General features: G+C 40.8%; 1 protein-coding gene across 1 annotated transcript; it reads right to left on the bottom strand.

Moving 5' to 3' along the window:
- Positions 1-18,090: 18,090 nt before the first annotated feature.
- Positions 18,091-21,747, bottom strand: LRRC25 (leucine rich repeat containing 25). The gene is made up of 3 exons (XM_003762922.4): positions 21,597-21,747; positions 20,570-21,123; positions 18,091-18,573 (listed from the first exon to the last, which is right to left on the bottom strand). The coding sequence occupies exons 2-3, from the start codon at positions 21,112-21,114 to the stop codon at positions 18,405-18,407; spliced, it is 714 nt and encodes a 237-aa protein (XP_003762970.2). The 5' UTR covers positions 21,115-21,123; positions 21,597-21,747; the 3' UTR covers positions 18,091-18,404.
- Between the last annotated feature and the right edge of the window lie 390 nt (positions 21,748-22,137).

Here is a 22,137-nt window from a genome sequence, read left to right as displayed (position 1 = left end):
TTCATAAAGTAGCACTTGATGGGAATCTTTGAAAAATGGGAAGGGGCTTGGAACCAAGCATTTTACTGATATCCCATTTGATCTTCATAACTGGAAAGGTAGGTATTATTATTATTATTATTATTCCCACTTTACGGTTAAGGGAAATGAAGCAGATAGAAGTTAAATAATTTGCATAGAATCACACAGCCAATAAATGCCTGAGGCCTTATCTGTCTGACTCTAAACCCAGCATTCTATCCACTGTACCACTTAGAAAGTCAGAGTTTCTGAAAAACATAGGGGATGAAGGAGAACAGGCTAAGCAAGGAGACAACCTGTCATGGAGACAGGAAATGGAGAATCATGAGTGAGAAGCAACAAATAAAACAATATGGCACACAAAATATTTGTGGCAGCCCTGTTTGTAGTGGCTAGAAGCTGGAAACTGAGTGGATGCCCATCAATTGGAGAATGGTTGGGTAAATTGTGGTATATGAATGTTATGGAATATTATTGTTCTGTAAGAAATGACCAGCAAGATGAATACAGAGAAGCTTGAGAGAATTACATGAACTGATGCTGCTTTAAATGAGCAGAACCAAGAGATCATTATATACGTCAACAACGATACTATATGAAGATGTAATCTGATGGAAATGGATTTCTTTGACAAAGAGACCTAATTCAGTTTCAATTGATCAATAATGGACAGAAGCAGTTACACTCAAAGAAAAAAACACTGAGAAATGAATGTAAACTGTTTGCATTTTTGTTTTTCTTCCCGGGTTATTTCTACCTTCTGAATCCAATTCTCCCTGTGCAACAAGAAAACTGTTTGGATCTGCACACATACATTGTATCTAGGATATACTAGGACATATCTAATATATATAGGACTGCTTGCCATCTAGGGGAGGGGGTGGAGGGTGAGAGGGAAAAATCGGAACAGAAGTGAGTGCAAGGGATAATGTTGTAAAAAAAAAAATTGCCCTGGCATGGATTCTGTCAATAAAAAGTTACTATAATAAAAAAAAACAATATGGCACAAATAAAATAGAATTCTTAGAACAGAATAAGATGTAAGGTCAGAAAGATTAAAAAAAAAAAAAAGACCAGATTATACAGAGCTTTAAATAACAGACTGAGGGATTTCTATTTGATCCAAGAGATAATAGGGAGTCTATTGAATAAGGGAGGGACAGTGATATCATCAGACCTGCACTTTGGGAAAATCACTTTGGTAAATGAAAAAAGTATGGATTGGAGTTGAGATGAAAGATGTAGAGGTTAAAAAAAGTTGATGATGAACTGGATATTGGGGAGAGATGAGGAGGTAAGTATGAGAGTAACCTGGAGGTTGTGAGCCCAGGGGACTGAGAAGATGGTAATGCTTTAACAGTAAGAGGAAGAAAGGAAGGTTTGATGAAGGAAGTTAATGAGTTCAGTTTTGAATGAGTTGAATTTAAGATACTTTCATTCAAAGATACATTCAAAATGTCCAAAAGCAGTTGGAAATACAGGACTGTTGCTCAGGAGAGAGACTGGGGCTGGGTGTCATCTGCATAGAGAGAATCATTGAATCTATGGAACCAGTGAGATATGAGAGAAGAGAGAGAGAGAGAGAGAGAGGGGGGAGGGAAGAAGGAAGGGGGAAACAGACATTCAGAGACAGAGAGAGACAGAGAGAAAAGAAGGAGAAGAAGAAGATGAGGAGGAGAAGGAAGAAGGGAAGAAAGAAGGAAGGAAGGAAAGAAGGAAGGAAGGAAGGAAGAAAGGAAGAAAAGAAGGAAGGAAGGAAAGAAGGAAGGAAGGAAAGAAGGAAGGAAGGAAGGAAGGAAGGAAGGAAGGAAGGAAGGAAGGAAGGAAGGAAGGAAAGGAGAGGGACAGAGAAGGGAAAAGAGGGAGAGAGAGAAAGAGAAGAAAGAAAGAAAGTAGGTGTCCAATTCAAGCCTTCAGGGGGACACCTACAGCAAGTGGGCATGACACAGATAAATATCCAACAAAGTAGAAAAGACAAAGGAAGAGAACCAGCAGAAAGCAGTGGCAAGAAAACCCAAAGAGGAGAGAGTATCCAGGAAGAGGCAAGAACCAACAGCATCAAAGACAGGATAAAAGTAAAGAGGTATGAGGGCTGGCGAAAGGTCATTAGACTTGGTGATTAAGAGGTCATTGGTGATTTTGAAAATAATTTTACTGAATGATGAAGTCAGAAGCCAGATTTACAGAAAGTTAAGAAGAGAGTGAGAAGAAAGGCAACACAAAGTGTAAATGGCTTTTTAAAGGACTGTAGTTGGGAGGAGGATATAGGGTGACTGATAGTAGAGAAGGAACCATCTAGTGAGGATTGAGAAACACCCCAAGTGGGTGTATTTGTAAGGAGTCTTTATTCCTTTTAGGGGTATCACCGTACCTTTGAATTCACTTGAGTTGGTACTAATCAACAAGTATTTGCTAAGCTCCTAATATGTGTCAGTCATTATGTTGGGCAAAGGAGATACAACAAACATTTACAAATATGGATACAATTATGATACAAAGACAAATGTGGAATAATCCTTACTATCGAGGTCAGTCAGCTGATAAGCATTAATTGAGAACCTACCATGGCTAGGCACTGGATTCTAGGGATAGAAACAAAGACAAAAAAGCAGTCTCTCCCCCCAAAAAATGTGCTGTTGAATAGGGGAGGCAATATGCCAACAACTATGTGCATGCAAGGTAATATAGTATGGCTGCAAGGTACTTATTATTTCCTTCATTCTTGAAGAGAACCATGACAGCAGGGAGATGATACCATGATATGCAAGTAGAATTGGATTTGAGTGAGAGAGGGCTGTGCAAGGTAACCTGCCTCACTTTCCCCTCCAGAGCCATCTGGGTCCAGAATGCAATTACTCTCTGAAGAAAAGAATGAGTAGTGAGGAGGGGAGGTAAGTGGGGGGAGATTGGAAAAAGCCTCTTTCGGAAAGTGGGATCTCAGCAGCATTTTAAAGGAAGCCGGAAGGGAGAGAATTCCAGCCTTGAAGTTGAGAAGTTTCATGTCTGGTGTGTCCTAAATGAAGAAGGGTAAGAAAGTGGCTGGATATTAGAGTATGAATAGGGGAATAAAGTGTAAAAATACAGGAAATGTAGAAAGGGGCAAGATTGCAAAATGGCTTTAATTGCCAAACAAAGCATTTTATATTTGATGCTGAAAGAAATAAGGGGTCGCTCAAGTTTATTAGGGATAGACACAGCTAGGCTTATATTTGGGGAAAGTAATTTTGGTTGATGTGGGATGAGATGGGAGAGACTTGTGGCAGGCAGATCAACCAGCAGGCTATTGCAATAATCCAAGCATGAAGCTGTTGAAGGGACTTATATGATTATGAGATATTATAAAGGTAAAACTAACAGATCTTGTCAGTAGATTAGAATGGGGTAGGGAAAGTGTAATGATTCAATCATTAAACAATTATTAAATGTCTACTGTTGGCCAGGCACTGTGCTAATAGCTAGGGGTACAAAGAAAGGCAAAAACATAGTCCCTTTCCTTAAAAAAAAAAACCCACAGTCTAATGGAGAGACAACACACAAACAACTATATATAAACAAAATATTAAAAGGATAAATTGTAAATAATCAACACAAGGAAGACACTAATATTACAACTCCTTAATTAGGAAAGTCTTTTTTTAATTATAGCTTTTTATTTTCAAAATATATATACATGGATAATTTTCATCATTCACCCCTGAAAAACCCTGTGTTCTAATTTGGGGGGGAGGGAAGGCTTCTTGAAGAAAATGATACTGAGAGTGAGGATTCTATGTTGGGAGCAGGAGTATATGGGAGTTTTGGTAGTATAATAAAAAAAAGAAACTGGGAAGGAGAAAGAGTATCAGGGAAAAGATTGTGAATTCTGTTTGGACATGTTGGGTTTGAAATGCCTAAGGAACATCCACTTAGAGATATCTAAAAAATAGCTGATGATCTAAGACTAAAACTCAGGAAAGAGATTAGAACTGGATATCTAGATCCAAGAATCATCAGCAAAGAAATGATCATTATTGTTTTTGTGATTTACACATGCAATATCGTTGTCATTGAGTATTGTTTTCTTTGCTGCTTCTTTGCAGAGGTGGGGACTAAGGGTATGGAACATTTGATCTAGTGTCATATGTTTTTGATATATTGGTCAGTTTTGCTGACCATTTTCCCCCTCTTTTTATTCTTTGCTTTTAAAAATGGCTTTTTAGGAAAGAGAGAAGAGAAATATATTGGGAAATGAGGATGAAAGATAAACAAAAGATAAATAATAGATATAAATAGATGCAAAATAAATTGATATGTTTAAATTTTTATTTATTTGTTTTTAACATTTTAAATTTTTTTAATTATAAATTTTATCTTTAAGGAGATTTAGCAAGGGAAAATCATAACTCCTTTTTTTGTAATTTTTTTATTTATTTTAAACTTAAATTAAAATGAGAAAAGAAAAAAGAAGAACAGTAGAACAGAAGAGAGGATTCAGTATAAAACAATAAATTTCCATTTCAAGAAAATAAATATTGCATATTGTTTTGAAAGCTGTCCAGTTTTTCTTGCTTCTTTCTAGATTTTTATTTTTATTCTCTGCTGTGCATTTTTTACTTTATTTTCCTCTTTCCCAAAACCATAACTCCTTACAGCTCTATTGTCCTTTCACTAAAAAAAAAAAAAAAAAAAAAAAAAGACTCAAGGCTATCCCCTTTGTTAGTGGTCAAATTACTAAAGAAATTTTCTTTAATCTGTTAGGAACCTCATTCAGTCTAGACTTATACTGCTTACTTTTAGCACCTTATTACAGTGGTGGGGTGGAAGGTGTTTGAGGAAGGCTAATACCTATAAAGTGAAGGCTGCTAAGCCCCTTACATGTCTACTTTCCATTTTTGGTGTCCACCAGATCCACTTAACTCTCACCTGTGCTCTTAAGAAGCTGTAGCATACACAGTGGCCACACCCTGGGTAAACCGTTTCAGCAGATGGGCTAAAGTAGGTTGAGGGTAATCAAGGAGTCTCAAACCCTACAATGAATGAGGGAGGTGTCTATTCCAAGCATGTAAAGACTTCCCTTGATGGAATGAGTGGAGGAGAACAATTTGTTCCAGTGGCCATGAAGGCAGCAGAGTGCTTAGAGCTTGGTTAGATACCAGAGACACTGAAGTCATCTATTACATCTTGAGTCATCTTCACTCGCTTTGATTCTGTCCTCCCACTGAATAGTAGTGACTCAGGAAGAAAGAGTGAGGCTGATGACTTTGTGCAATTCTGCCTCTCTTAAATCCCATTTTACACACAAATCAAGACATCACACTATTTTACCATTTCTCCCCTCAAAGCCCTGGGCAATGAGTAAGTGGAGATACACTGGGAGCTGTATTTGAGCAGCCTTTTAAGAACTGCACTGCTCACCTCCATATGTGAGAAAGGGACTAGAAAAGGTGCCCTATAAAAAAAATTGTCTGCTTACCCAAACCTGCCCTGATTACCATGGCAGGCAGGGATCCCATCCTTCAGTCAAAACACTAAAAAAAAGGTACAAAAACTTGTGCAAAGCTGATTCCACTCACCATCAGTACATGGAATGTGAACACACTTATAGATAACACAAAATCCAGTACATCTAAACGGCTCTTGTTAGGAGAGAACTTGACAGTTACAGCATCCAAATAGCAGCCCTGGGTGAAACAATATCAGTAAATGAAGGCCAGCTTACTGAAGTTGGATACCTAATTTTCTGGAGTGACTTCAGTGAAGGGAAGTGCCATGAAGCGGGTATAGGTTTTGCAATCAAAACTAAGTTAGTAACCATGCTCGTGACAATGCAATTGCCACTTGCAGAAAAACACCAGGTCACCATCATTAGTGCCTATGCTCCTACCATGAGAAGCTCCGATGAGGACAAAGAAAATTTTTAGGAAAACCTGGAGATCTTTATTTTCAATGTGCCAAAAGAGGACAATCTTATAATTCTGGGGGACTTCCATGCTACAATATGCTCAGACTACTAGACATGGCTGAGAGTCTTTGGGAGGAATGGCGTTGGAAACAGCAATAGCGTGATCATTTACCATTAAAGATTTGTGCATCTCACATTGTTGGTGGAGTTGTGAACGAATCCAACCATTTTGGAGAGTAGTTTGGAACTATGCTCAAAAAGTTATCAAACTGTGCATACCCTTTGATCCAGCAGTGTTACTACTGGGATTATATCCCAAAGAGATTATAAAGAAGGGAAAGGGACCTGTATGTGCACGAATGTTTGTGGCAGCCCTTTTTGTAGTAGCTAGAAACTGGAAACTGAATGGATGTCCATCAATTGGAGAATGGCTGAATAAATTGTGGTATATGAATATTATGGAATATTACTGTTCTGTAAGAAATGACCAACAGGATGATTTCAGAAAGGCCTGGAGAGACTTACACGAACTGATGCTGAGTGAAATGAGCAGGACCAGGAGATCATTATATACTTCAACAACAATACCATATGATGAACAGTTCTGATGGACCTGGCCATCCTCAGCAACAAGATCAACCAAATCATTTCCAATGGAGCAGTAATGAACTGAACCAGCTATGCCCAGAGGAAGAACTCTGGGAGATGACTAAAAACCATTACATTGAACTCCCAATCCCTATATTTATGCCCACCTGCATTTTTTATTTCCTTCACAAGCTAATTGTACAATATTTCAGAGTCTGCTTCTTTTTGTACAGAAAAATAACATTTTGGTCATGTATACTTATTGTGTATCTAATTTATATTTTAATGTACTTAACATCTACTGGTCATCCTGCCATCTGGGGGAGGGGGTGGGGGGTAAGAGGTGAAAAATTGGAACAAGAGGTTTGTCAATTGTTAATGCTGTAAAGTTACCCATGCATATATCCTGTAAATAAAAGGCTATTAAATAAAAAAAAAAAGATTTGTGCATCTCATAACCTTCTCATCACCAACACTATTTCATTTACCTAAATGCAATAAAACTTTGTGGATGCACCTTCACAGTAAATACTAGCATTTAACAGACTATATATTTGTAAGAAGAGACAGACAGGATGTGAGAGTGATAAAGACAATGTGTGGTGTGGTGCAGAGTGCTGGACTGATCCTGGACTTATTCTCGCCAAACTAAATATTCTCATTCAACAAAAGCAGCAGCCCCAAGGCAAAAAGACTAACAGTATTCATGTCTGAGAGGGAACAATTGTTGGTAACTTGGAGGCAAAGTTGAGCCAATACGCAGCTGACAATAGGAGAAGACAAATGGGCAGCTTTCAAATATCTGGTGTACAAGTATTCAGTCAGAACACTCACAAACATCAAGACTGATTTGACAAAAATGATGGGGATAATCAGAAGCTGTTAAATGAAAAATAAGAATTCCACAGAGTGTACCGGCAGGATAGTTCATCCATCTTCATCAAGGTAGCATTCAATTCCATCAAAAGTAAAGTATAGTTAAAACTTAAAGTGATGTAGAATTGTTGGCTTAGTAAAAAGGCAAATGAAATTTAGTTTTATGCTGATAGTAATAATCCAAAGCACTGTTATGATACATTGAAAGCTGTTTATGGGTCAAATGGTACATAGCAACTACTCAGTGTTAATGGAACCACATAGATTAGTAATAAGAACATAATCCTAGAGAGATGGACTGAGCATGTCCATAGTGTTCTCATCAGACCATCATTAATTAATGCTGAAGCCATTTATTGCTTACCATAGATTGAAATCAATCACTCCCTAACTGAAGCTCCAACTAAAAAAGAGGTTTTAAAGACCATTAAGCTACTTTCATGTGGCAAAGCACTTGGTAAGATTTACAAGGTGGAGGATCCATTGCTCATACAAAAACTGACTGAAATTTTTTAGATTATATGACAAAAACAGCTTATTCCCCAGGAGTTCAAAGATGCCTCCATTGTCCATCTCCATAAAGATAAAGGGAATAGATTGTCCTGTGACAATCACAGGGGTGGGAGTGAGAGGTCCTCAGAGTCTTACCAGAGTCCTCCTTACTAAGCTCATCCTACACCTGGAAAAAGGTCATCTACCTGAGAGCCAGTGTGGCTTCAGAAGGGGCTGAGGAATAGCAATCTGATGTTTGCTGCTTGACAACTCCAGGAACAATACCAGGAGCAGAAGAGTTCTGTATACATTTGTAGATCTGATCAAAATCTTTGATACTGTCAGTCATGAGGGTTTATGGAAAATTATGTCAAAATTTGATTACTCAAAGAAGTTCATCATCATGGTACATCAATTTTAAGATAACATGCTTGCTTGGGTTCTGGATAATGCTCACAAGCTTTCTCAGTCACCAACAGAGTAAAGAAAAGGTTGTGTGCTTGCTCCCATGATTTTTAGCTTGATGTTATCAGCCATATTGTCAAACACCTTCAATGAGGACCAATATGGCTTCAAAATCAACTACTGCATTGATAGTAAATTCTTCAAGTTAAAAAGGCTACAAGGCAAAACTAAAGTGGAGAGAATATTGGTGCATGATTTTTTTGTTTGCAGATGTGCACTCAGTGTAGCCTCCAAAGCTGAGACGCAACAAAGTATGGATCGATTCTCTGCTGCTTGTGCTAATTTTGGCTTAAAAATTAACACCATCCATTTTACAGCAAAAGGAGTTTTGAATGCTGTGAATAAGTTCATTTATCCAGGGATGTACACACTGATAATGTGGTTGAGACACACATTATCAGAGTTAGCTCAGTGTTTGGGAGGCTCCAAAGGAAAGTGTGGGAGAGGAGAGGGATTAGACTGACTATGAAACTGAAGGGCTACAGAGCTGTCGGGCTGTTCTCATTGTGATATGTCTGTGAAATCTGGACAGTATACCAGTGTCATCGCCAGGTAACTGAATCACTTCCATTTGAATTGTCTTAAGAAGATTCTGAAGATCACCTGGCCAAAGAAGGTACTAGATACTAAGGTCCTTCCCCAAACCAAACTATCTAATATTCCAACTCTGCTGCAAGGAGCACAACTCCATTGGATTGGTCACATCTTTCTTTTTTTCTTTTTTCTTTTTAATTTTTTTATTGTAGCTTTTTATTTACAAAACATATGCACGGGTAATTTTTCATCATTGATCCTTGCAGAACCTTCTGTTCCAACTTTTCCCCTCCTTCCGCCCCCCCCCCCCATCCCCTCTCCTAGATGGCAGGTAGTCCAATTCATGTTAAATATGTTAAAGTATATGTTAAATCCAATATATGTATACATAGTTATACAGTTATCTTGCTGCACAAGAAAAGTCGGATCTGGAAAGAAAGAAAAAACCCAAGAAGGAAAACAAAACTGCAAGCAAACCATAATAGAAAGAGTGGAAATGCTATGTTGTGATCCATACTCATTTCCCATAGTTCTCTCTTTGGATGTAGCTGACACTCTTCATTATCAAACAATTGGAACTAATTTGAATCATCTCATTAATGAAGAGGGCCCCGTCCATCAGAATTGATCATTGTATAATTTTGTTGGTGCCGTGTATAATGATCTTCTGGTTCTGCTCATTTCACTCAGCATCAGTTCATGTAAGTTTCTCCAGACTTCTCTGAAATCATCCTGCTGGTCGTTCCTTACAGAACAATAATATTCCATCACATTCATATACCATAATTTATTCAGCCATTCTCCAATTGATGGGCATCCACTCAGTTTCCAGTTTCTAGCCACTACAAAGAGGGCTGCCACAAACATTTTGGCACATACAAGTCCCTTTCCCTTTTTTAAGATCTTTTTGGGATATAAGCCCAGTAGAGACACTGCTGGGTCAAAGGGTATGCACAGTTTGATAACTTTTTGAGCATAGTTCCAAATTGCTCTCCAGAATGGTTGGATTCATTCACAATTCCACCAACAATGTATCAGTGTTCCAGTTTTCCCACATCCCCTCCAACATTCGTCATTATCTTTTCCTGTCATCTTGGTCAATCTGAGAAGTATGTAGTGGTATCTCTGAGTTGTCTTAATTTGCATTTCTCTGATCAATAGTGATTTGGAGCACCTTTTCATATGACTAGAAATAGTTTCCATTTCTTCATCTGAAAATTGTCTGTTGATATCCTTTGACCATTTATCAATTGGAGAATGGCTTGATTTCTTATAAATTTGAGTCAATTCTCTATATAATTTGAAAATGAGTTGGCCACATTTTTCAAAGTTAATGTATGCTTGCTAAATCAGAGAAAGAGATACAAGGACATTCTCAAGGTCTCTCTTAAGAACTTTAGAAGAGGACTATGAAGATTGAATGTGGATCACAACATAGCATTTTCACCTTTGTTGTTGTTTGCTTGCTTTTTTTCTAATTTTTTTCCTTTTTCATCTGATTCTTCTTGTGCAATATGATATGCACAGAAGAGTTGCACATGTTTAACATATATTGGATTAGTTGCTGTCTAGGGGATGGGAGAAGTGAAGGATAAAATTGGAACACAAGATTTTGCAAGGGTGAAAGTTGAAAACTATTTTTGTATGTATTTTGAAAATAAAAAGATATTTTTTAAAAAGAATGATACCTTTTTAAAAAAAAAATGTATCCAGAAAAAAAGAACTTTAGAATCAATTGTATGATGGGAGATACTGGCACAATACTGCTCAGCATGATATGCCTTCATCGGAGAAGGTGCTGTGTTCTATGAGCAAAGCAGTATTGAATTTGCTCAGAAAAAAATGTGAGATGTGCAAAATTAGAGAAGCCTTGCTAAATGTTCATAGGGACTATTTGTGTCTGAGATATGGCAGAGCATTCTAAGCTCCTATTGGCCTGACCAGCCAGTCACATACATTAACTTGACTCTAACATATTGATGTCATTTTGGTCCTCTTCAAGAATGAAGGACAGCAACCAACCAACAATAATTTCACTACTTCACTTTATAAACTTCTAGGAAGATATTGCTGTTTCCAAAAGTGTGGTGATGCTCATCCCAATCCAAAGGAAGTTTTGGGGGGTTTTAGGTAATGCTCTAGATAACGGATCTGACACAGTAATGGGAGATAACAAATATACCTTTTCATTTTACTAGATTTCCCATTATCACCTGGCAATCACAAACCTGGAATCCAGAGTTCTAAAAAACTGAAATATTATTGACATGAATCAGAAATGGGCATTTTCTCAGGATAAAAGAAAAGACTGGTGAGCCTCTTTGATATCCAATATGCCACCCCTACAAACTCTCCTTTGTGCTACATCTAGGACACCTGTACCCATCTTTGATGCTGTGACCTACCTGAGATCTCTGGAAGCCCTGGACAATTTGAAGCAGAGAAGAAGCTATATTATATGTCAGGAGTCAGGAATAAAAAATTTTATGTGTCATTTAACTCTTCTTGGAGATGATTTCCAGCCCATAATTATTCCCTTTGGGACTGCTAGTCTACCCTTCCTTTCCCTGAAGCCAGCCCACCATTTCTCTCCTCTAAGGGTGACTACAAAGAGATGGGGATAGGAATAAGTACTTACCACCTAGTGCTATTACTCAGTGTTGTTGCTGCTGTGGCATTTGAAATGCTGTGTGTCAGCTGTGTGACCCTGGGCAAGGTACTTAACCCCAATTGTCTCAGGGAAAAAAAAAAAGAAAGAAATGCTATGTATCTCTAGGAGAGACCTGAGAGCTGAATCTGTAATAAAAATATAAGCAGCTGGCTGAGAATTTAAAGAGCATTATTGCTAGGATTTGTTGTAGAATGCCTGGGATGGCCTAGCTATGAGTCATAGGGAGTAAATTTGCAAGACTTGACTTTGTGACTTGAGAAAGTTGCTACCTGGTGGGCAATGTAGCTATCGTATCTAGCTAAATGATTAACAAAGTAACATACTGCCTTTCTACAGGCTAAAGGAAGGCATTAAACCAGATAATCAAAGAGCTCCACGAGAGGTCAGTGTCACATTTGAAACTATAGCATTTATGTCACAGAATGACTATGACAAAGTCATACAGTCATAAGCAGCCAGGGGCTTTATCATTCCCCCCTCCCCCCCACAAACCCCCAAGCACTGAGCTAGTACACATGATGGATCAGAATCAGGAAGGTTGCCTTTGCCTTCTTCAATTATACTCAGGGATTGCATGGCCCAGATATTTCATAGAAGTACTGCAAACTGGCATTTGTCTATTGGATCTAAGCTATCCTTCCTATGGTTTGCTCCCCCCAAACATAATGAGGTCCTCTAGATATACTAATTCTTCCATATAATTCATGTCTCCTATTCCCCCCTATCCCAAGCCTTCTTCCTTTGCTTCTGAGAGGGGTAATGGCTATTAGGAGGATTAAAGAGGAGATTAAACTAAGCAATCTCCAGAATAGTTTCTAACTGGTTCCTGTATTGATTTCTTTATGTGATAAATCAAATATGGTCATTATATGGATTGCTTTGGTTATACTAAAAATGGAGAGTCGGTTGGGTTTAAGGAAATTTCCCAGACAAAAGGAAATGGAGGCTAGAGTCATATTGATCACTTGTATAATTTTAATAAAGTGATATTCCATTTGTCTTTTTCCCTGCCTCTAGATTACTATCGAGTAGAAGACCACCACTAGGCTGTGAGCCCCAGAACCTTGGGAACAGTAAGACAGGAGAATAGTCTCAGAGCAGGTAGATAAGAGTCCTCCTCTAAACAGAGAGAATATTGCTACTTTGGGAGAAACTGCTAAACGAACATATCACCGGATATCCTCTGATAAAACTATTTGGGTGATGACTTGAAGGCAGTGCTACCTAGTGGCCAAATTTTATTCCACATGCCTTGAGATGTAATTAATAGTTTGGTTGGTTGCCTTCCTGTTTAATTAGTAAGGCAAAAGATTGTTTGTTTGTTTTTTTTAAACTTGCAGAAAACAGGACATTAGCCAAGTGTAAGTTGCTATCATTGCTGCAATACCTTGAAAGTCACCTGGAATATCTAACCAAGTACACAAGTACCCTGAGCCACTCTAACAATCATTATCCATTATCTTATATGATCTCCTCATTGGTCTCTCATTGTTGGAGCCATTAACCCAGATTGGATTATTTTTTTAAATTTTTATTTAATTATTTAATTTTAACTTAATTTTTAATTTTTTAAATTTTACTTAAAATATAATTTGGTTTTTACACTGAAATTTTCTACCACCCATTCCATAGAATCCTTCCTTATAATAAAAATAGTTCAGCAAAACCCTCTATAAGATAACTATGTCTGATAACATATACAACTTTCCACATCCATAATCCTCCACTCTTCCAACAAATGAGAAATGGGTTTCATGACATGCTTTCAACAATCAAAATTTAACTCTGAAGACTGTATCAGCAGACCTTGTGCTTTGGCTGAACCTACCAAAGGAACCAGATTTTTTGGCTCCCACATCAGGGATTTTTCAGATGTCTCTTAGACTGGAATATTGACAGGAAATGAAATTTTTCAACTTCTCAATGCACCTGGGATTGGCTTCCTTCTATCTTCCTATAACTTACCTCATAGTCTTGTCATCAATAGTTCAAAGCTGGGTACACCAGTCTTGGAAGATCAAGAATGGTAGTTTTCATGGGAAAGCCATTTGGGAGCATGGAGATCCTCAAAAAAAGCACATCTGAATATGCAGCCACACTGCAGACTTTGACCAATCAAAGGTTAGCATAAAAGCCTTGTGAAGGTGGGAATGGGATCCAGAAGAGAAATGTCAGAAGGGCAGACATGGAGAGACAGAAAAGGGACACACATAGAGAGATAAGAGAGGGCACCCAAAGGGAAGTTAGACGGAGACAAAAAAGGAAGTGGGAGGGGATCACAGGAAGAATGATGTGACAGGACAGACAAGTTCCAGAGAGCAGGGCTCTGTGAATTCAAACTTAGGAAAAACTTTCTCTGAGTTGTAATCCATTTGAACTGCAGAGGCAACTGGAAGAACAGTCTGTAGGGCTACAGGACCCAATTGGAGGTCAGTACAGCACTGTCGAGAGAGAGGGGAGCTTCTCCCTGACCTCCCGCTTGATATTCAGCAATGTCCCTGCTTCATGTGCTGAGGCCTTTCTAACCACAATGAAAAACACACCACAGGACCTAAAGCTACGGTCTGTATGGCCTTGAAAAGGAGGTTAGACCTTTTGCCTTCTGATTATAGCTCAGAGCAACAGGTTTAAAATGGACAGGTTTAATTATGCCCAAAAGACTACAAAACTTTGCATACCCTTTGACACAGCAATACCACAACTAAATCTATCTCTCAAAGAAATCAAAAAAAAAAAAAAAAGAAAGAAAGAAAGAAAGAGGGCTATATATGCAAAAATATTTAAAGCAGCTCTTTTAGTGATTACAAAGAATTGAAATTGAAGGGATGTCCATCAATTGGAGAATGGTCAAACAAATTGTGATTATATAACTATAATAGAATACTATTGTGCTATAAGAAATGATGAGCAGGATGCTCTCAGAAAAACCTGGAAAGAATTACATCAACTGATTCATGCGAAGTGAAGTGAACAAAACCAAGAGAACATTAGATACAATAACAGCAATACTGTACCATTACCAGCTGTGAATGACTTAGCTTTTCTCAGCAATACAATGATCCAAGACAGTTCTAAAAGATTTATGATGAAAAACATTATTCACCTCCAAAGAAAGAACTGATGGAGTTGCAATGCAGACCAAAGCATTCCTTTTTTTTTTAACATTCTTTATTTTTCTTGTTGCTTTAGTTTTTTTGGTGTCTTTCACAACATGACTGATACGAAAATGTGTTTTGTATGACTGCACATGTATAATTTTAAACAAATTGATTACCTTCTCAAGGCAGGGAAGGGAAAGGGAAGACAGAAATTTGGAATTCAAATTTTTAAAAAGCAAATTTTACATGTAATTGAGGGAAATAAAAAAACTTAAAAATAAACCAAAACAACAACCTCAAAAAGAATCTGTAGGATGGAGTAGGGGAAGGATTCCCTGATGCCTCAAAATCTAAATGAAGCTCTCCTTCTCGGATTATCATATTCACAGGGGCATCTGCTCCTATTTTATCACTGACTTGCTGTTTGGCCTTGGACAATTACTAGAGTCATTTCACAGGGCTAGAGAATTGAACCCGGAATCAAGAACTATGTTCCAATCTTCTTATACCATGTACTATTGAACCATTGGCAGTGGCTTCTTGGTTATTCCTTGAACAATTCACCTGGCTCCAAGCATTTCCTCTGCTTGTCCCCCATATCTAAAACACTCTCCCTTCTCAACTCCACCTATTGGTCTCCCTTACCTTATTGAAGTCTCAGTTAAAATCCCATCTTTTCCTAGAAGCTTTCCCTAACCACTCTTGATGAGGTTAATGGCAGTCAGAGAGTTGTTAAAATCCCTAATGGTCAGCACACAGGTTCTTCATGAAAGAATTCATGAACCCGAATTATTAATTGGCAAAAATGAAAGTTTGTTGTTGGATAGGAAGCCAATTTTGCAAAGAGACTGACTGCTATAGAGGCAAAGTCCTATTAGGGTAATGGAGGCTGACACTGAGAAGAGACTGCCTTCTCAGCGGGCAGGATCCTAACAAGCTGCTTTGGACCTTCTGCAAGGGGTGAGTTTAGAAACTGCCCTTTAAAAAGAGTCTTGAGGCTTCAGGTTGAAAAGGAAGCCAGAGTTTCCACGTCTAGATGCTTATTGGTATCCATCTCAGATCTCCTATTGGAATTAACAACACTTCAAAGGGGTGCTTTTTGACCAAGATTTCTAATAGAATCAAAGGGTCTGGCATCTCCGAAAGATAACTTATCTGGGGAGATATACTTTCCCCAGGAGGGGCTGAAAACTCCAAAAGGCATCACAGATCAAAAGATAACACAGTTTCAGAGTGATAATTTTAAAGGGAACACAGTTTCAGTAAAGGGAACAGTTTCCCTCTCCCTTCACTCTTAATTCTAATGCCTTCCCAGTGTTAATTATTTCCTATTTATTCTGTATGCAACTTGCATTTTATATATTAGTTTGTATGTTCTTTCTCCCATTAGATTTTAAGCTTAAAGAACTGTCTTTTTTTCCCCCAATGTCCCCAATACTTAGCACAGTGACTTGCCCATAGTAGACACAATGTTTGTTGATGGAATCAAATTCTCCCTGTGTCACTTAGCTGTCCTTTTGGAACTCAATTTCCTCATCTATAAAATGGAGATAAAACCTTCTTTGTGGGATTATTGAAAGAGCTCAAGATTGGCCAGCTGCCTCCCAGTGCGCCATCCACACAAGCTCCTGGAAGCAGGGAGGGGCCATAGTAGGTTAAGGGGAGCTCTTTTAAGATATGCCTTCAGGTCCGGAGTGGGAATTTAGGCTCAAGCTGTCCTGTGTCCAAGAGTGGTAAGAGAATTGTGAGTCTTTCTGCTTCCAATCTTCTTGAATGATGTCATGATAGACAACTGGACTTCCAAGTCAGGAGAGACTTGGATTCTAATCCCAAAGGTAATAGTGTAAACCTGAATAAATTCCTTAATCTTAGACTTTATAGAGATTAAATTTCATGTACTGCATAATCCTCTTCATTTGATCTACATTGCCTATGAAAATGTTCATTTTATTTGAGGTTTAAGTTCAAAATAAAAATAAAATGTCATTTATTTTAAGTCTCAATTTCCACCTTTGTAAAATGGGAATAATACTACTTATTGTATCCCTGGGTTATTATGGAAAGCCTCGTGGAAATGACAGCTAAAGTGGGATCATCGATTTCTATCTGGGAGGAGTCTCAGAAACCTTTCAGTCTAACTCCATTTTACAGGTAAGAAAACTGAGGCCCACAGAGGGGAAAAAAGCAATTTCCCAAAATTATTTAGGTAAGAAGTAGAAGAGCTGAGATTTGAACACAGGCCTTCTATCTCCAGATGAAGACTTCTTTCTGCTAAGAAGTCTATACCACAAGGTCCCTTCTCCTAATAAACCTCAAGAAGAAGTTGGATGTTCAATTCTATTAATCTTCACCAAAATCTTAAAGGTCCTCTGACCTACATCTCCAATTGGACTCCCTAGGCTCCCAGCAAAATTAGAAAATTGTGTGATTCTAGAGCAATTGGCCTGAGAAATGTCCCTAACACAAGGGGAGGCTCCACCTGGATCACTGCAAAAGCATCTTATTTAATTTCCTGCCTGCAGCTTCTCCCCTCTCCAAACCATTCCCCACAGAGCTGCCAAAGTGATGTTCTGAAAGCCCAGGAATATGTGACCTTGTAGCTCACCTTTGTCCCCTACTCCTTACCCCACATCATTCAGACACCTTTCCCAACTAGCTCTGCTTTTACTCCAATGAAGAGATAGTGCTCCTGCTACAACACATTCATCCCTGAGCCATCCCCTCCCAGTTTCTCCAGCATTTAACTCCTTTATCATCTCAACCACTCTTTTCTCTCTCTCTCTCTCTCTCTCTCTCTCTCTCTCTCCCTCTCTCCCTCCTTCTCTCCCTCCCTCTCTCCTTCCCTCTCTCCCTCTCTTCCTCTCTTCCTCCCTCCCTCTCTCCCTCCCTCTCTCCCTCTCTTCTTTCCTCCCTCTCTCCCTCCCTCTCTCCCTCCCTCTTTCCCTCCTTCCTTTGCTCCCTACCTGCCTCTCTCTCTTTCCCTTCCTCCCTCCCTGCCTCTCTCTCTCTCTCTCTCTCTCTCTCCTTCCCTGTTGCAGAAAACATGTCCATGACTCTCCCATCCTTTAAAAAAAACAAACACTTTTTTAAATTTAATCAGCCATTGTTTCATATCTCTCCTTTTCTTTCTTTTTCTTTTCTTTTTTGTCTGTATTGCCAGCACCAAGCACAGTTCGGTGGTTAATAAATGTTTGCTGAATTACATCACACTGAGGGGCTGCTAGCAGATCTATGGGAAGGTCAACCTTCCCCCCCACCAAGTTGGAATCCTAACTTGGCCTGCACCCCCTCCCCTGAGGGTAGGGGATGATGATGATGGAGCACAAAGTCCTCCCAGCCACTGCTGGCCTGGAAGCACCAGCACTTGAGCTTTCACCCTGCTCCCACAACCAGCTCACCCTCACCAAGTCCGGTTCATAGGTCTCAGTTACTCCCCCATTCTCTTTCCCTTTTTGGAACCCAAACCCAGCAAAGGGGGAGGGGTAACTTCCGGTTTGGTTAGCTCTACTCTGTTGTAGGAAAGGGACAGAGAGCAGCTCTGGTGGTCAGAATTGGACCCTGGAGAAATAAGGAAGGAAGATGGGGTGGGGAAGGGCAGAGACGTTTCAGCCTATAGCGAATTGCTTTATTACATTTTCGGAGCTGCCCAAACTCTCTTCAGTTCCTGCCTGCCTGGAGTCTTGGGCATAACCAACTGGCTGGCTCAATTGCATAAAGTCTGGTGAGATAAAGGTGCTGGTCCTGGGTCTTCAGGTCCAGGTTTGCCAGTCTGATGAATTCAGCATCCCGGCACCACATAGTCATCTTCATCCTCGGCCCCAGGCTGAGGGGCCATTTGTCGGTCTGGGATGCAGGTCACATTATCCACATTGCCATAGATGGGTTGCTCAGACCTGGAGCTGCCCTCGTAGTTCATATAGAGGTCCTCAGGCTCTGGGGAAGCCCCTCTGGTTGGAGAAGAAAAGACAGCCAGATGTTACAACAGTGTTGGGGTGACATGGGGTGGGCTAGAGTGGGCTGGGAGGAAGCCAGGAGGGAAATCAAACTTATTCTGGCCTTCTTGTGAAATGAGTGGTTGCAGATCTGCCACTAGAAGGAAAGACTTTATGGAGTTCAATCATTTTCAGTCATGTCCAATTCTTCATGACCTTATTTGTAACTCTTCTTGATCCCATTTGGGGTTTTCTTGGCAAAAATACTGGAATGATTTGCCATTTCCTTCTCCAGCTTATTTTACAGATGAGAAAACTGGGGCAAATGGTGAAGTGACTTGCCCAGAGTCATACAGCTAGTAAGTATCTGAATTCTGATTTGAACTCGGATCCCCAGAAGTCATCTAATTCAACCTTTTACAAATGAGGAAACTAAGGTTGAGAGAAATTAAGATCATACAACTAGTATGAAAGTCTAAATCAAACTAAGTTTTCAAAACTAACCTGCCAAACCTGAGTTTTCTGGGGATCAAGTCAAAGATTTATTTTGTTCATTAAACCACCCTACCTGATGAAAGTCTGTGCTGGCTCATTCCATCTTCCGAAAAGTCACTGAACTGGACCCTTCCAGTCCCCCACCCACCCCACAACCTGTGCTATTGCCTTGGACAAACCTTGGACAAAAACCCCATATTCTCCCTTTCTGTTTCTCAAATAAAAATGAAGGGCTTGGAGAAATCTATGGAGCCATAGAATCAGCTCAATATCTGTGATCATTTGCAGAGACTTCTAATAGCAGGTCAGGGCCAGACGTAACCTCAGTCCTGGCTAACTGCATTTTCAGGTTCCACTAAGAGGAATAGCAAGAAAGAGTTGTTCCCTGTACTCTTTTCATACCACATTAGGAATATTGAATTCAACCCTGAAGCTACAATTTAGCAAGGTCACTGAAAACTGTGGGTGTCCAGAGGAGCGTCCAGTATGGGGAGGGAATTGGAAACTAAGATTTAAGTTAGTAAACTGGGGTCATTTAGGCTGAGAAGAGATGCTCTGAGAGAAATGGGAAGGGAGGGGAGGAAATCCATGAGAACTGTTTTCAAATATTTAAAGGGACTGTCACTTAAAAGGGACTAAACTTATTATTCTTGGTTCCAGAGGGCAGAATCAGAACCAGAACCAAGGGGTGTTAGTCACAGAGGCAGATAGAAATTCTCACTTATAATTTTAACCACATAAACTGAGCAGTAATGGAATGGATCACCTCCAGAGCTCATAAAGATGAGGGGGAGATGACCACATATCAAGCAATGTCACAGAATAAGATCCTGCTCAGCAAGAGGCTGGACTAGAGATGTTCCAAGATCCCTACCAGCTCTGAGACTGATTTAGTCTAACAGCCTAACCACTTTACAAATGAAAAGACTGAGGTCCAGCAAAAGTAAGAGAGTAGAAAAACAAGGACTAGAATCCAGATCTTCCCCAGGACTCTGTGTCACCTCATGTTCCAGCTGTGCGGAGCCCTACTGGGAACAAGGGGAGATGGATGGATGAGTCCATCCCCTGAAGGTTACCTCACCAGTTAGAGATTCATTTAAGGTAACTCTTTAAAAAAGTAAAACGAACAAAGAACGTGATATAAGTAAGGTCCATCTTGGAGCTATGTATCCTTGAATTTTTCTAGGGGACTCATTCTTCTCACCTGTAAAATGGGTTGGCTTTCCCCCCATATCCAAAATACTCCTCAAATCTGCATTTAAAACTCTAAGATGGAGAACAGCTAATTGGTGCAGTGGATAGATCATATGACACAGACTTCCTAGCTGTGTGGCCCTGAACACTTAACCCCAATTGTCTCAGCTAATAAAATAAATGAAAATAAAACTCTGAGAGGGTACGGGGTGATCGTGAGGACCATAGGAAAAAGGTTGTATGCTTATGAACTCATACTTGAAGCCTAGATAAGAGGAAAGCGGAGGTCTCTCGGAGGGATACAGTGAGGCTGGTCACTTACCGACTGTGACTGGGGTCCGAATTCTGGCTGCGGGGCTGGGAGTCCAGAAACAAGTTCTCATAGAGCAGAGCTGCAGGGCTAGTTGGGTCTGGACTAGCAGAGGGGGTAGTGAGGCTCCGGCTGCTATAACGAGGTTGCAAGACTGAGGCCGAGCTCGCGCTGCTCTCCGAAGGCTTCCACGGACAGGGTTCGGGGGCCGCCGACCCCCGTTTCCTGCGGATCCTCAGGACCGTCCCCACGGCGCCCCCGGCTAGCAGCAGCAGCGCCAGCCCCATGGTGACGCCCACGATGATCCCCACGGGCGGCTCGCCGCGCGGTTCGCAATGTCGCTGGTAGTAAGAGGTTACGTTGACGTTGTTGCCGGAGTGGTCGATGCAGGTTAGCTCGTCCGAGCAGCTTTGGAGCTCCCAGGTAGACTGACAGCTGCAGTTCTTGGGGCCCAAGGGCAGGCTGCAGTTCCGAGCCGAGTCCTGGCCCTCGGAGCTAGGCAGCAGCAGGAGCAGAAGCAGCAACAGAAGGGGCGGCCAGGTCCCAGCAGCCTGCATCCCTGCGGCCTAAGGAGACACCCCAGATCCGGGCCTCAGAGCTCTCTTGAGCCTGGAATGAGCCTCGGGTTTCTAGCAGTGGCTAAAAGCAACTGCCTCCCCACCCCTCAAAACCGGCTCTGTCCCTCCCTTCACCCCAGCCCATAAGCGACTGATGCAGTTGCTCCGGAACGGGAACATCTCCCTAGCCCACAGCCCTAAAATCATCATTCAGCCTCCTCAACAGCCTGCAGCCAGGGAAACCCTACAGCAATAGTGTGCTGCACTCCTAGTGCAGAACCCTGGATTTCCTGCCTGAGACGAGGAGAGGGGAGGAAGGGAGCCCAGTAGCCTCCTGCTGTTCAGACTCAGAGGCCCAACCCCAGAGACCGCCCATCCCCGAAGACTCCCTCCTCACACACTCTTCCCTCTTCCTTAGGCTGGAAGGGCTAGATGCCCAGTCTCCAAGGTGCCGGGGCTACTGGAGGGAGGGGGTGACTCACCTGGATAGCAAATCCAGAGTCAAGAATGGCTCCCTGAGACCCAGTGCCTCCCTGGACTCTCTCAGCAACCCAATGAGGTTCTGTGCTGGGAGAGAAGAGGAACAGGCAGATGCCCTGTTGTTTGTAAGCCTGAAAGGATGAAGACGCCAAGTCCCCGGGTCCCTCCCCTTTCCTCCTCTGTCCCTTCCCCCCCCTGTCCCCAGTTCTCAGAGAAGTCTCAGTTCTCACACTCTAAAGAGGAAGGACAACCGCATTCAGTCAACCTGGGGTCTAGGTTCAAGCTTCATTTAGGACACCGAAGGTTTGGTCTTTTTAGTTCTGTGGTTGATCTTCCCTACCCCAAATGGACCTTCGCTTAAAGCCAGCACAACTGAGACATAGGATGGAAGAACAAGCTAATTTTATATCATCTTATACTGTCTCCTCATCCGAAAGGTGGGGGATTGGATTAAAATAATGTCATTCCTGAGAACCCCCAGGCCCCTGGTAGGACCAGAACAAACTGCCCCCATTCTGGGGAACATTTGTCTTTTGCTTCAGA

The sequence above is a fragment of the Sarcophilus harrisii genome, chromosome 1 (genome assembly GCF_902635505.1).
Source record: "Sarcophilus harrisii chromosome 1, mSarHar1.11, whole genome shotgun sequence".
Classification (NCBI taxonomy): Eukaryota; Metazoa; Chordata; class Mammalia; order Dasyuromorphia; family Dasyuridae; genus Sarcophilus; species Sarcophilus harrisii.
The sequence above is the reverse complement of the archived record's forward strand: the minus strand, read 5'-3'. Positions and strand labels throughout refer to the sequence as shown.

Excerpts from the sequence above, each read along its gene's own strand:
- LRRC25 (XM_003762922.4), bottom strand. The coding sequence starts at position 21,114 with ATGCAGGCTGCTGGGACCTGGCCGCCCCTTCTGTTGCTGCTTCTGCTC. Across the intron at positions 18,574-20,569 it reads TCGGACCCCAGTCACAGTCG|AGGGGCTTCCCCAGAGCCTG; the intron begins GTAAGTGACCAG and ends TTCTCCAACCAG.